Source organism: Theropithecus gelada, chromosome 20 (genome assembly GCF_003255815.1).
Source record: "Theropithecus gelada isolate Dixy chromosome 20, Tgel_1.0, whole genome shotgun sequence".
NCBI lineage: Eukaryota > Metazoa > Chordata > Mammalia > Primates > Cercopithecidae > Theropithecus > Theropithecus gelada.
The window spans coordinates 11,327,660-11,343,216 of NC_037688.1; the positions used below are offsets into that span (position 1 = coordinate 11,327,660).

At 37.4% G+C, this 15,557-nt stretch overlaps 1 protein-coding gene across 2 annotated transcripts in view; it reads right to left on the minus strand.

Annotated features, from left to right (window-relative positions):
• The window catches only part of RPGRIP1L (RPGRIP1 like), a 99,823-nt gene that overhangs the window by 5,220 nt on the left and 79,046 nt on the right, over positions 1-15,557 (minus strand). For both annotated transcript variants that reach the window (XM_025369988.1, XM_025369987.1), the window contains 3 exons: positions 13,938-14,121; positions 5,963-6,047; positions 420-553 (listed from right to left, as the gene is read on the minus strand). In XM_025369988.1, the coding sequence (XP_025225773.1) occupies positions 420-553; positions 5,963-6,047; positions 13,938-14,121 (403 nt within the window). The remainder of the gene's footprint in view (positions 1-419; positions 554-5,962; positions 6,048-13,937; positions 14,122-15,557) is intronic.

The following is a 15,557-nucleotide window of genomic DNA, read 5'->3' on the forward strand; positions in this document are numbered from 1 at the left end:
GGTACCTGGGAGGTTGAGGTGGGAGAATTGCTTAAGTCTAGGAAGTTGAGGCTGCAGTGAGCCGATTGTACTCCAACTTGGGTGACAGAGCACAACTCTGTCTCAGAAAACAAACAAACAAACAAACAATGGCCAACTTTTTCTCACACCTTCACCCAATACTAAAAAATGAATAATTCCTTGTGAAGCTAAATTAATTATTTTACAATTTCTGTTCATTCAAAGGAAAGCAGGTGGGGAAGGCAGGAAAAGGATATTGGAAGACACTTTAGCTTCAATAAGGCGTCAACTTGAGTTGTAAAGGATTCAAGTAACGTGTGACTCAGCACACTTGGAGCCAGCAAAAAGAAGGTTTCAATAAAGAGTTTGGAGTTCAGCAATTGTTGGTTGCACAAACTGAGTAACATTTTCACCCATACCATCGATGTTTTGCTCAATGAGGTCCCTCCCTTCCTGAAACATGTTGGCAAGGTCAATGTGAGCCACGCCAATGTCCTCACACTCCAGGTCCTGCTCATCCTCTGGAGGGTCACTGACCACGGTGAAGCGAATGCTGGTAAGGTAGAGATCAGAGAAAGTCATCACCAAGTGAGAAGAAATCACCACAAGACAAAACTCCCAAATGGGGTGTTATCACTAGGTATAAAATGTTAAAGTTTCCAATTATTCCAATAAAAAGAAAGGTACACTAGGTTAGATAAGTTATTATATGAACTATTAGAATTGTTATGAAACACCCAACCTTCAAATGAACACTAATCCACTTTCTAAGCACTGATTAACATTTATCTCTATAATCTGAGAAAACTACTAGGCAAAGAGAAGGACCAGATGTTCACTCTTTTACATACTATCTGATTGTATTTTGACACCTCTACTTTTAAGGCTAAAAGGATGAAGTGAATAAAGACCATGGAGGTTCAATGGTCAGCATTTTCCATAGAAACGTAACATTTCCTATAGAAACACACAACTCTGGAGTTGCTACTAAGGACTTTAACAAAACTGTATGTATTCTACAAAACGCAGAGATCATGCTCCCAGGGTAACATTTGAATCATGTTAGATAAATGTTGTAACTCTGCCCAACAGTTATATCAAATGTTTGTATTACTTCAGCAATCTTTAACTTACAATCATAGCATCCAAGTTTTATTTTACTTTAAGACATATAATTGTAGGATTCTGATGGAACTGATTTGAATTAGTGGCTTTTGCGGAGGCCAAATGCACTTGGATTGACCAAATGACAGGAATTTACAGTTAAGTATTCTTTTGATATGTCTTGGCAGCATAGCTTAAACCATAGATGCTTGTAAACTTTACCATTTTAAACTTTTCAAAAAGTATCCATCCCAAATCAGAAACAAAACAAGAAACATAAAAATCTACATCTCTGAGAAATCATGCCTTGAAAAACACAAATAAAATCCTTTCCAAACGCTTATAGGTAAACATGACAATACATTTAACCAACTTGCTGAAAGTAAGTATTTTACATTGAATTCCTTTACTAAGTCTCTGTTTTTAGCTAGCAATAAGAATTTTTTTGTTTTTTGTGTTTTTTTTTTTTTGAGACAGAGTCTCACTCTGTCACCCAGGCTGGAGTGCAGTGATGCAATCTCGGCTCACTGCAACCTCTGCCTCTTGGGTTCAAGCGATTCTCCTGCCTCAGCCTCCCTAGTAGCTGGGATTACAGGTGCCCACCACCACATCTGGTTAATTTTTGTATTTTTAGTAGAGATGAAGTTTCACTATATGTTGGCCAGGCTGGTCTCCAACTCCTGATTTCAGGTGATCTGCCCACCTTGGCCTCCCAAAGTAATGGGATTACAGGCGTGAGTCACCGCACCTGGCCTGCAATAAGTTTTTATTAGAAAACAGAAATCCTTTAGGTCAAAATCACAGTTAACACCTACTCACAAAATAATTATAGAGAGTACAGATCTTGGCCTTCAATGTGGTACAAAGGAATTTTTATAACATGTATAAGACAGAGGGATTAAGATGGAGTGGTTAAAGGCATCCATTCTGGGCTCAAATTCCTGCTTTCCTACTGCTTAGCTGTGTGACCTTAGCCATATTACTTAACCTCTCTCATCTCAGTTTCCTTACCAGTGGAATGGAGATAATTATACCTATCTTACAGGGCTCTTGTGAGGATCAAATGAGATGATACAAGTGAACTGTTGCCTGGAACACAGTAAGCACTGAGTAAATGTTTGCTCTTTTTTTTAGTAGTATTTTTAATATAGATAGAGCTGCTTATGCTTCTACATTTCTAAGGAGAGAGAAAAACGTGGCATTGGAAAAGCTTGTTTCAATTGAAATTTTAGATTCCCAAATTATACATTGATTATATCATCCAATTAAGTAAGATGAATGATGATGAAATAAGTTTTCCTAAAATGAATTAGGAAAAGAGGAAGAATTAAAACTGCTTGGAAAAGGAGGAATTAAAAGTAATATATAATGCACATATTATAACACAAGACTTACAGAAAAGACTGAGGCTATGCAGACTGTAATAATAATGTTAAGTGTTATCTTTATACAGTGTCTCATATCTAAGGATCATGTCTGTATCACTTTACAAATGCAGACAATTACCTCCACTGAATATATGAGAATTCTGTGGCAAAAGAAAGCCTTCTAAATGCCAGAGAAAGAACTAGAAATTTAAAAATGCAGTATTTCTGGCTTTAAATTCTATGTAGAGAAAAATAAGATGTCAAAAACAAAATTAAGAAACCAGAAAGTTAAGCTGAAAAGGGAGGAAAAGTACACTAAAATCATTTAAGAATTAAAACTAATTTTTAAAAAATAACGAATAGACACACACAGAATCTTACATCTTACTTCCAACACTGCCAAAACAAAAAGGCAAAACTTTGTTCCATGTCTGGAAGAACGCTTACAGTCTAGTCTGAGGACCTGGATCAACACAGGGGGCAGATGTCAAGCACTCAGGTGGAAGGAAACACAGGAAGTGCTACCTGAGCTACTTCTGCCTCCTCTTCCCACCTCTTTCTCCTGCCACTCTACTTCTCAGTGAGACCAGACTTGCTAACCACCTCTGCCTGGTCCTGGAACACATCTCTCTATACTCCTTCATGCCTGGAGTTCCCTCTGCCCGAAACGATATTCTCTGAGCTTTTTGTGACTTGACTGAGTCCTCTCATCCTTCATGAACTGGCTTACGTGTCACCTCCTCAGATTCAATGCTGAGGATTCACTGAATTTGATTCAGCTTTCACTGTTATTTTCTATTTTGGCATTTAACTTGTTTGGTTTTCTCTTAGTCTTACTGCAAATGTAATTAGTTTATCTGTCTATTTATTATCATAGTCTGTCTTCCTCAGGGGTGGATCTGTTCAACAGAACACTGTTAACAAGAAAAAACTGAAACCAAAAAGGGACCTTAAGTCAGTGTTAAACTATGACTTCAAATAAATACTGTTTGAAGGCACATTTCAATATATTACCTCCCTTTTAAAGTGACACATGTATATTTGCAGATACAGCATGGGGTGGCATGCAAAGGTACTATATATAATTTATTATACAATGTCTATAACTTTAGACATGTCGGGGAAGATACGTCAAACTTCTCCAACCGTCGCTTTGTAGGTTATCACCAATATTCAACAGGGTTGCTGTCTGAGAAAGTGAATTCTCATAAACTAGGAGCTACTTTAAATAATGTGACCTCTGAATATTTAAAAAAGGTGAGAACGTTTGCTGGAATAACAATTGGCTTTTGGCTGTGGAAAAACATACATGTAAATGCCTATTTCCCTTAGGAAAATGATACTGTTGAGGGAGAGCAGTAAATGGGGCCATCCTCTCCCATGGTGGTTCGAGGAGTGCATGGCCAGCACTCAAACACTCATCCATGGTTGGAAGCCCTGAGCCAATCACTTGGCACCTGCAACACCTCTCTATCTTTCTAAAAAATGACATGAACATTTGTTTCTTTGGCGGGTGTTGACAGAAACAACCATGGGAGAGTGGGAGTCATTACAGTTACTGTGGACTTTTCTCTTTGACACAGGGTCTTGCTCTGTCACCCAGGCTGGAGTACTGTGGCGCAACCATTGCTCACTGCAAGCTTGAACTCCTGGGCTCAAGTGGTCCTTTCTCCTCAACCTTCACAGTAGCTGGGATTACAGGTGCATGCCACCATGCCTGGCTAATTTTTAAAAAATATTTTTAGTAGAGATAGGGGGTCTCACTATGTTGCTCAGGCCAGTCTCTAACTTCTGGGTGCCAGGGATCCTTTTGCCTTGGCTTCCCAAAGTGCTAGGATTAGAGGTATGAGCCACCGCACCTGGCCTTTTTAAATTTCTTAATCTATTCTGGTACAAATAAGTGGGTCCTCTGAGGAAAGGCAGGTCTAACATGAAAGCAGAACTTGCTTTTAAATTTTTAAAATAAACACTTTTGGGGTAAAAAAAATTGTCTCCCAATACGTTACAATATGATCTCACATTTCAGAAACAAAGCGAACACAGAGGCAGACAAAGAAGACTGAATAGGCTATTGAATCGCAGCCCAGGACTTGTCCATGGGAACTGAGCTCCATCCTAGACAGCCATGGTGCAGCTCGCTGACCATAGGGAAGCAGATGCCATGGCCACCGCTGTTTATTCCCTCATCACTCATGACCTGGGGTGACCCTGGGGGACTGGTGGTTTTGAAGGGGGCCCTGAAAGAAGCTGAAGCAAGTCAAACCAGAGTGATTACCATCCTGGAAAAAGTAGAGCCTCAGGCTTAACAGGATTTTACCTTTCCTTCAGAAATAAAAACTGAGATCCAAAGAAATGATGTATTTCAGGAGCTAGTGAAAGAATAGAGATAAAGCTATATTATCAGATCCCAAGAGCTAAGAATTCCAGTCTCTCTTCTTCAAATAGAAGATAAAATGCTAGTTTGGAAGCTCTTTTGAAAAACATGTCTTTAACTTTATGGCCCTCTGGAAAGGAAAGAACTTGAGTGTCCCAAGGCGGCAGAGTCAGTGCTGTTTTTGAGGCAGTGATAGGCTGTGTCATCAGTAGGTCATAAGGCAAGAAGTGGGCAATGGAGACAGAAGAGGTGTACTCAGGCCGAGGGAGGAGGGCCAGCAAGGGGCACTGGAGAAATCAGCTTGCGGTTAACAAGCAGCACAGGGGTAACTCCTCAAACTCTGCGGCAGAAGCTCACACAGAAGCACTAACTTTTTAAGATCAGTTTTTTTTTCTTCTGAAAATTATATACATATATTTTTTCTACTGAACCAGAATTGCAAGGTATCTTATTTAAATTAGAAAAAAATGCCTTCAAAAAATAATAATGAAATGATGGCTTATTAAACAGTGATAGTAAGATACAAATTAGTCTGAAAGGCTGATGAGCCATTACAAACAATAATATTAATGTCACTACTTACAATGATTGCAATTAACACTCACTGTGTGCTACGTGTCAGGTACTATACTATCTGTGTTACATATATATCTCATTTAATCCTCACACCAACCCTCTATGGTGTTATCATCTCCATTTTAACGTTGAAGAGAGAGAGGTGCAAGAAGGTTAGGTAACTTGTCTGAGGTCAGTCAGCTAGAAAGCAGTAAGACAAGAATTTATACCCAAGGCATGTGACTCCAGAGTGCACCCACCTTTCAACCTGTTAGTCTTTACAACTACAGGAGTGGCAACAGGATACTTTATACATGTTGCCCAGTGTTTGGTGTTCAAAGTCCTATAGGATCGTTACAATTATTTTGTATAGTAGGAAGGGCCATTACATTTCTAGGAAGAAGGCGATCTACAGAGATCCTGAACTCATTCAAGGACACAGAGTGAGTCACAGAACCCCAGTGTTCTGCTTCCTTATCTTGTGCCTTTTATTTTAACCACATCCTGCTACAGAGATCTACTTTATGTAAACCATTAGATAATTTGGACTGCCAAAATGTACCTTCTATTAGGCATCTCTTGTTTTTGTAGTATAGCTTTTAAGATGTCTCTCTTTGCTTGGTTGTTTTCTTTATCCACGTAGATCTCTATACCAAAAGAAAAAAAATTCCAAAAAGGAAGTCACTCAGGAATAGGCTATATTAGTACCATTCTGTATTTTTAAAAATACCTGTTTTTAAAGACACAAGTCATGCCACCTCACTTGTATGCCTGGGAAAAGAAAACAGCTCCAGAAACCAGAATCAAATCTGAACAGTCATGTGATCTAATGTCATGTCACTGGCAGGTTTATGTGCACACTGTCAGAAAAGATACAAGCAACATCTGAGAGTGCCACATCACTGTCACTGCCTGTTAATGGCACTGGCAGTCATGACAGTAAAAGCCAATGGTCTTTATTGCTTTGTATTTGAGGGATTTACTGCATTTTCTTTCACCCAAGAAGCAAGTGATAATGATAATGTATGGCAGAGTGCTTGTCCTTCCTGACAGCCTCAGTAATTTAATCCTTCTCTCCTGCCACAACATGCAATAAAAGAGGCGTCTAGTGCATTGGGTTGAGGAAATCCACAGGCTGACGCCTGCTGGTTAGGGGTATGGGAGAGAAAGGTGCAGGGAGAGAAAGGCTTTTTAGGGTGTAAGGTTTTTGGTTTTAAAGGCACATGCTGGCTTCGAGGAATGTGGCCAGACTTCACTTGGCTGAAGCATGAGATTAGATAACTGACCTCAAGTCTCAACAGAAAGAAGATGGTAAACTCTTGACATTGTAAGTAAGCGTCTGCACTTTGGGAAAATGGCATCTCAATGTGCGAACACTACAATTTTCCTCCTGATTATCTTTTCTCAGTTCGGCAGCCTTTCAACCATGCATTAGCTTCTGAAGGCATTTCCTTTTCATATGCCATTTTGGATGTAAAGGCTCCCCTGTGACCAGATCTCAACTTAGAGATTATCCCTGGTCAAAAGCACACAAAGGGTGAAAGATATCATGATAATTCTAAAGCCAGTTCTCCTTAGGCTGTGCCAGGAACAAACAACTTTTATGTTGAAAATGTTTCCCTGAACAATTTTAGTTCAATTCCAAATTATGATGCTATCAACTCATTTGTTTGGCTCAGTTGAGCAAATATTAACTGAGGGCCAAAGGCACTGAGTAGGCACATAGTGGGAGAGACATAAAGGTACAGGTATAGGGATGGGTTAGTGGTTTCAGAGAAGAATCATCCAAGACATAATAACCAAGTTAATAATCAACTCTGGATAGCCAAAGTCAAACACGAGCTCCTAGCTTACTGCTCTTTGCATGGTATCATATTAGTAAATGTGGCTAGTTATATAAGTTACTGAAGTTTATAGAAATCAATACAGATTCAAAGGTTCAGAGTATTTTGTTTTATTTCTCAATGCCAAAAAGTCATGCTAACAGATCACTGGAAGATAGTACTTTGTTTTTTAGAAGCTGCTAGTTACACAATGCTAAAGGGGAACTTTTTTTCCAAATGGGATTTTTTTTTTTTTGCTGTTAATTACCAATTCAAGATATGGTACACCATACTGTTTTTGACTTCAGAGTTGTAAAGCTTTTATGTCATACTGGCTTCCATTGTTTGAAGACAAGGGTAATCTCAGTGGTTAAATAAAAAAGACTGAATTTAAAATGCCAGCATTCAAATAAAGGGTCTTCCAATTAAACCTAGACCAGATGTGATAAATTTCAATGGCTTAAAACTTTTTTTATTGTGGCAAAATATGCATAACATAAAATTTACCATCTTAAATTAACAGTTAAGTATTCAGTTTAGTGGCATTAAGTACCTACACATTGTGATACAACCGTCACCATTATCCATTTCCAGAACTTCTTCATCTTCCCAAACCAAAACTCTATACTCATTAATCAATAATTTTCCATTCTTCCCTCCTCCCAGCCCGTGGTAACCACTTTTTGTCTGTATGAATCTGACCACCCAAGGTATGTCATGTAAGAGGAATCATACAGTATTTGTCCTTTTGTGTCCAGTTTATTTCATTTAGCTTTGGTGTTCTCAAGGTTCATACATCTTGTAGCATATGTCAAATTTCATTTCTTCTTAAGGCTGTACAATATTTCATCATATGTATATACCACATTTTGTTTATCCACTTACCCTGTGACACACATCTGGATTGTTTCCACCTTTGACTATTATGGATAATGCTGCTCTAAACACGGGCATACAAGTATCTGAGTTCTTGATTTCAATTCTTTTTGGTATATAACTAGAGGTGAAATTGCTAGACCATATGGGTCATTCTAAATTTACTTTTTTTTTTCTTAGAGATGGAGGTCTTGCTCTGTTACCCAGGCTGGAGTGCAGTGGTGTGATCATAGCTCACTGCAGCCTCGAACTCCTGGGCTCAACTGAACCTCCCACCTTAGCTCTTAGCCTCCTCCCGGTAGCTGGGACTACAGGTGCACATCACCATGCCCACCTAATTTTTGTTTTTTGTAGAGATGGAGTCTCCCTGTGTTGCCCAGGCTGATCTTGAACTCCTGGCCTCAAGTGATCTTACAGTCTTGGCTTCTCAAAGTGCTGGAATTACAGGTCTAAGCCACCATGACTGGCCTAATTTTTCTTTTTAAAACATCCTTACCATTGAAATTGGTTTTAAAAAGTGGTGTCATTGGGGATTCCCTATGCTTCTGCTTTATCCAGTTGGCCAGCATACTATATTTCCTATTCTCTTAATAAAGATAAAAATGACTGCCACTATTTACTGGGTAATATTTATGTGCTAGGTACTACACTCAATACTTTTATTGTCATCATGTAGGTTAAGAACCCGACCCACATTTTACAGATGATTAAATGGATCCAGAGAAGGTTAGGAGTTTGTCCAAGACCACCTAGTTAGAATGCGGCAGAGCCAGAATTTGAATCCAGCAATATTAGCCTCAAGAGTCTGCTCTCTTAACCTCCATGCTACATAACCTCTCCTCCTTCCATGTGCAGCCAAAGTTTTCCTGTTTAAGCTCTGGTCATTTTGTTAACACAAGGCTAGAGGGTAAGAGAATGTTTCATAACAGTATCAAGGGAAGTCACTTCATTTTCTTTTGTTTCATAAAGGAATATTGCTTAGATATACCTAGTCTAGGTGTGTCAAATCATATTTCTTGGCAGAAAACTTTCAAAATATTCTTTTTGAAAATACTCCAGCTACTTACCAATAAGCTTAGTTCTCCAAAAGTGTACCAAGTTGGAACTCTCCTGCTTCCACAAACAAGGCCTAGATTGGGCATCTTTATCTAGCCCAACGGTTCTCAGTCTTCATTGTATATCACAACCCCTTAAAGGGCCTGTTAAAATGCAGATTATTGAGTTGTATTCCCAGAGTTTCTGGTTCAGTAGGTCTGGATGAGGGCCTAAGAATTTGCAATTCTAACACATTTCCAGCTTCTGTTGCTGCTGGTGGTGAGGGTTCTACACATTGAGAACCATTGTTTGGCCCAATATTCATTTGCCAAATTTTTAAATGGGATCAGGAGATAGTGAACACTTTTGGGTTGAATACTGTGGGAAACAGGAACACTTTGGCCGCCTCTGATTATGTCATGATATCCTATGACTAACCATGGTTCATCTGGTATTCTAAAATCCTAGATGGTTAAAAAAAACTTACAATTTCAAAACCTGAAATACATCCTATAAAAAGTGACTCTGGTGATTATTAGAAGTATCAGAACTCTCCAAAAGTTAAGGTATTTACCTTTCATTCCCCTCAGAAATCACATTTGTTTAGGACTTGTATGATTTTGACATAAACTTACTGAAAGCATATGTCTCAAAAAGGATACAAACTAGTAGTCCAAATACTTTAGTTGATCTTCAGTCAACTACCGTTAAAAACATATCCTTTACTTCTGCAAGCTGGATAAATCCTTATATTCTGTTATCAATGTCATATGGCAGAGGAAATGCAGATGGCTTAATTATAAGGAGTTGATAACCTTGAATCTCAGATAATGTTTGTATTAAAGAGTTATCATCCCTATCATCCTTATCTTTGTCAAATTTCTCCTCCTATTAGTCACAAAATCTGATGTTTTACATCATCTTCATCTTTTGAATTAAACTTCAATTGTTCCAAAAGACAGACTGTTCCAAAAGACAGACTGTTCAGAGGCTAAGGGTCCAGACCTGTATAAGTCTCATAAAAACGTTGGGTGATTTCATTAATCTTTTTCTTCCCACTGTCAATTCCATTGTAGGCTTTATTTGGCCCAGACAACATTCTTCAGACCTACCATTAATCTTATTTTTTCCCAAACTATTTTCTTGCTTTCTCAGCATTCTCTGAGCAAAATTTTCAGGCCCAATAAAATACAAATGTTTTGTTCTTGATACCACTGTCTGGCAAGTAAATTCAATTTTAGTTTTTCAGTGTTGGTATTCCTAAGAGAGAGATCTATATATATATATATATATTTTTTTTTGAGATACAGTCTCTCTGTCACTCAGGATGGAGTGCAATGGCACAACCTTGGCTCACTGCAACCTCCGCCTCCTGGGTTCAAGCGATTCTCCTGCCTCAGCCTCCTGAGTAGCTGGGATTACAGGCGACTGCCGCCATGCCCATCTAAGTTTTGTATTTTTAGTAGAGACAGAGTTTCACCATGTTGGACAGGCTGGTCTCAAACTCGTGATCTGCCCGCCTCGGCCTCCCAAAGTGCTGGGATTACAGGTGTCAGCCACTGTGCCAGGCCAATTTTTGTATTTTTAGTAGAGGCGGGGTTTCACCATGTTGGCCAGGCTGGTCTCGAACTCCCAACCTCGTGATCCGCCCACCTCAGCCTCCCAAAGTGCTGGCATTACAGATGTGAACCACCATGCCCAGCCAGGAGATATATGTTTTCTTTGTGTGTAGGTTACACTGGTTTTAATACCTCTTAATAAAGGCTGAATTCAATTATGAATAATCTAGGGGATCATTAGTCTACATCTCTCATTTTATGTACTTAATTTGGGCCTGAACATACAAGTCTCTTTTGTACAGATTCAAGTCACAATGTAGGGTAAAATCATTGCTAGGTTCAGCTAACCTCTCTACTGCATGGTGTTCAAACAGAAGATAGCATGTACTAATTGTCCTCTAAATTATCCATTTGAATTAAAAAGTTTGGAAATAAAATTACTTTCATTAATATTTAATGAGATTTGGAAGATCTAAGTCTACATTACATTGACCTTCTGTATCAGGTAACAAGTGAATGGTAAATCATTACAATAATTACATGAGATAGTTACTTATTAACCAAAGACTCAAGGAGATCCCCCTGCAATGGAGATGCAAATATAATAATTTGAAAATAAACATCTTCATTATGTCATACTTAAATGAAAAATAAAACATTCAACAAGCTTAATATTAATTATTTCTCAAATTTGCTGATGACCTAGGAGCTCATTTTTTCAGATATAACAGATATAAAACAGCATTAGTTTGCTTCTAAGCACGGAGTACATTCCTTTCCCCTCCTCCCAGAAAAATATCCTTAAAATTATTTTCAATTAATCTTGAAAATTCTACACAGTCAAATCTCATTAGATAGGAAAAGAAACCAAAAAAAGGTATAGTAAACACTTTTACTGAATTCATTTCTAACAGATTACTGGTTTCCTTGCTGCTATCAAACGATTAATTCATTAGAAACATAAGTAACTGTTAACATACCAATTAGACAATAAAATACCCTGCAGTAAAGGGAAAAAACAAACCAAAATGCACCAACAGGCTGGGCATGGTGGCTCACACCTGTAATACCAGCACTTTGGGAAGCTGAGGCAGGTGGATCACTTGAGGTCAGGAGTTTGAGACCAGCCTCGGCAACATGGCGAAATCTCGTCTCTACCAAAAATACAAAAATTAGCTGGGTGTGACTGCGTGTCCCTCTAATCCCAGCTACTTGGGGGGCTGAGGTGAAAGGATCGCTTAAACCCAGGAAGTGGAGGTTGCAGTAAGCCAAGATGGTACCACTACACTCCAACCTGGGCAAAAGCCTCAGACCTCAAACAGACCTAGAGGTAACCATGTGAGAATGTAAAAAATTTGGGCCATTTAAGCATATATCACAGTTTGATCTAAAGAAAGATCTGTATTGCTCTTCAAGCAAATGAAAACATCTATTCCTTGACATGGCCAAGTTTCTCAATACACAATTAATTTCTAAAAAACAATTTTGTTGCCAGTCCAACCAAGTATTCTACTGCTGACCTTTACAAAGAATAATACAAAAGCCAAAGAGTTTGTCATTTTTCTTGGGGTATCTTTCTTAAAACTAGTTGACTGAACAGTTCTTTCATTATTAATAATATTTTGATATGGTTTTCTTTTCTGGTACTCTGCAATTGAGGATTTCCAGGAAGCCTGAGAAAATACTTTTGGAAATGTTTTCTTTATATTAAGTGCATGAAATGAAGGAGGAATCAGATTCTTGTCCTGTCCACACCACTTATTTCACATGTGATTTCTTAACACACCTGTTATTGTAGAATTTAAGCTGGAGTGGATCTTAGAAAGCACCTTACTTTTCAAATAAGAAACCAAGGAATCATGAAATTTAAACATCTTGCCTTAGTTCACATAATAGTAAAAATTGGGGATACAGGGAGGACTAGACCACTAGGCCACATCTCTGGATACTTAAGACTACTGTTTTGAGGAATGAACATATTTCTAAAAATGCCAGATGGGGGGAAAAAAAGGTAATCATGAGCATTTGTAATCCTGCTGATACAACAGCATGGTTATACTGTTGATTAAAATGCAATTTCTAAGATTAGTAAGGAAAAAATAATGATGAACTAGCATGAGATGGCCTATTTTGCTAAAAATAGCACGACACTCCATTTTTATGGTTTGTTTTAATGTAGAGCTCTAGGAGAACATACTAAGCTGTTTTAGCTTAGGGTCATGGTAGCCTGATATTATTTTTTATTTCTCTCCAATTATATACTAACAATCACACAATAAAGTTGATTGATCTCAGAATTTATAGGGTACCTGTCGGGTCTGTGCTGGTGTGGTAAACTTACATGTCAATTGGTTGCTAGATCAAGCCCTAAGACAGAAAACCTGCCTGCTGCTATGAATGGATGTGTGTGCTATATGATGAAAGGTGTAGTAAGAATTTACGCTTCACTCAATTAAAATCTTGAACATCTAGACACTGAGAGAGATATACACATGTATTGTAAAAACATCCATGTGATGACATTGATCAGAAAGGTAGACAAAAAATAGGACATTGAAAGCTTTGAATCATATGATTAAAAAACTACTTCTTTGAAAGATATTTCTTTGAAATATCATATATTTAAATTAAATTCCTAATTATAGACCCAGCTGACATTTTTCTATTGAACTGTTACATAGCAGGACCATCTTAGAAATATTTTTTCACATTGTTTTGTTTTCTCTTAACTTTGGTATTACCTCAACTTTCTTTTCCTTTCTTTTTTGAGACAGGGTCTCACTTTGTCACTCAAGCAAGAATGCAGTGGCAAGATCTTAGCTCACTGCAGGCTCACCCTCCCAGGCTCAAGCAATCCTCCTGCCTCAGCTTCCTGAGTAGCTGGGACTATAGGCGTGCAACACCATGCCCGGCTAATTTTTGTATTTTTTTGTATTTTTTTTTTTTTGTAGAGACGAGGTTTCGCCATGTAGTCCAGGCTGGTCTGGAACTCCAGAGCTCAAGCGATCCACCTGTCTTGGTCTTCCAAAGTGCTAGGATTACAGGTGTGAGCCACTGTGCCTGGCCCAACTTTATTTTCTTAATCTTTATGCTACTGGTTTGACTTTTATTAATCAATTCTGACAAGACTTCCATGAATTTATGTGAACATTAGAGAAATAAACTTTCTCTCTGTTCTTTCTGTTTCTTTCATAAATAAAAAAGACAAACATAAAAGTCTGTATTACAAATGAATCATACATACCATTGCTATGGTTATAGTAGACCCACTGCCCACTCTTGGGTTTTGGAAGCGACACGGGTGTCTCTTCAGCAGGAAGACTGTAGAATCGACACTCAACGAACAGCCGTTGGATAGTGTCATCCATGGTTACTTGAGAATCATTAAGGCTTAGAGCTATGATGTCAATCCGAATTTTTTCTGATGGCTGTTTAAAGAGCAAAAACAAAATAAAACAAAGAAATAAAATAATTGAACAAAAAGATCCACTATTACTTTCCACCATCAATTTTAAATAAAACACGAAGGCCAATGGGCTTCTTTTCTTGAATGCAATGTACACTACTGTATGTTACACATGATAGATTATTCACGACAGAGAGCGAGAATGAGATTCTAATGCCCCAGGGTTTGAAGTTAACAGTGTCATGGCAATAGTCTCCTGATTTACATTTGAGGCTATAAATACCCCACTAGTAGTCTATCAGGAGTGAAGATTATGAGATCTTCATCTCCGATTGCTTTCAGAATGACAAGTTGTCCTTGTTTCAAACTATGTAATGAAGTACGTGTTTATCACTGCTTTTACTTAATCTACAGTACCTGAGAAAGTTTCAGTTATTCAGAGATCAAAGCCTGTTGAACACTTTATAGGTATTATGCTAATACGTGTAGCTATATGAATCAATATTAACTAGAGCAGAAACTACAGTTCATTCTCTCATATTCTGTCATAATATATTTTGTTCAGTAAATAATACATTTTCAAGCAAAAGAAACAATTTTATGTCAACTTGAACATTTTCTCACAATTTATTTTTAATTTTATTTTTACAAAATTAACAACTAAAATGGTGTTTATTTAATTTTCACTTTAATCCTTGCTTAATAGATTTTGGTGTCATAGACATTAACATGGGAATTACAAATGTTTCCTTGACTAATGATTTCAAATAATTAATAGACTAGGATTAGAAATTGTATCACACTCCAAGATAACTCCTCAGTTAAATCTGTTTTTTATAATTTAAAGTTTGTCTTTTAGTATCAAAATCCTATTTTACTAAATTTAGAGACATGCTATAAATTATATAACTTCACATAACAATTAGAAAAACCTGAAAATAAGACCTGTTTTATGACCAGCTTTTAGGAATTCATTGTTAAATGTAAATCAGTGTGTAAATTCACCATAGTGGTTACTTAGATATTTCAAAGCATATAATTAATCAAATTGAAAAGTATAAGTATCCTATTGTAAAAATATTACCATAAAGAACAATTTCCATTGCTGTCAAACCCCCTCAATATTTGATGAAGTAATTTTACCCCCTTCTTTCAAAAGACATTTTCTTTTATTATGTATTCTAAGACACTTTAACTAAAAACCCAAATCTGAATATTTCAATAAGGTTATTTTATTATTCAGTAGATTCATGGAAATTTTACTAGGATGACAGAGAAAATTCCACACCATTCTGTCTCCACTAATACAGGTACAAGGCTGCAGCTGGCAATATTACTAGGATTAGCATAGTATGATGAAATATTTAAAGGAAAATTTTTTCTAAAACCTAATAAATCAAATGACTGCCAAATGTCATTAAAGTGATGGTCTTTGACTTGAATATGCTTTTCATATTC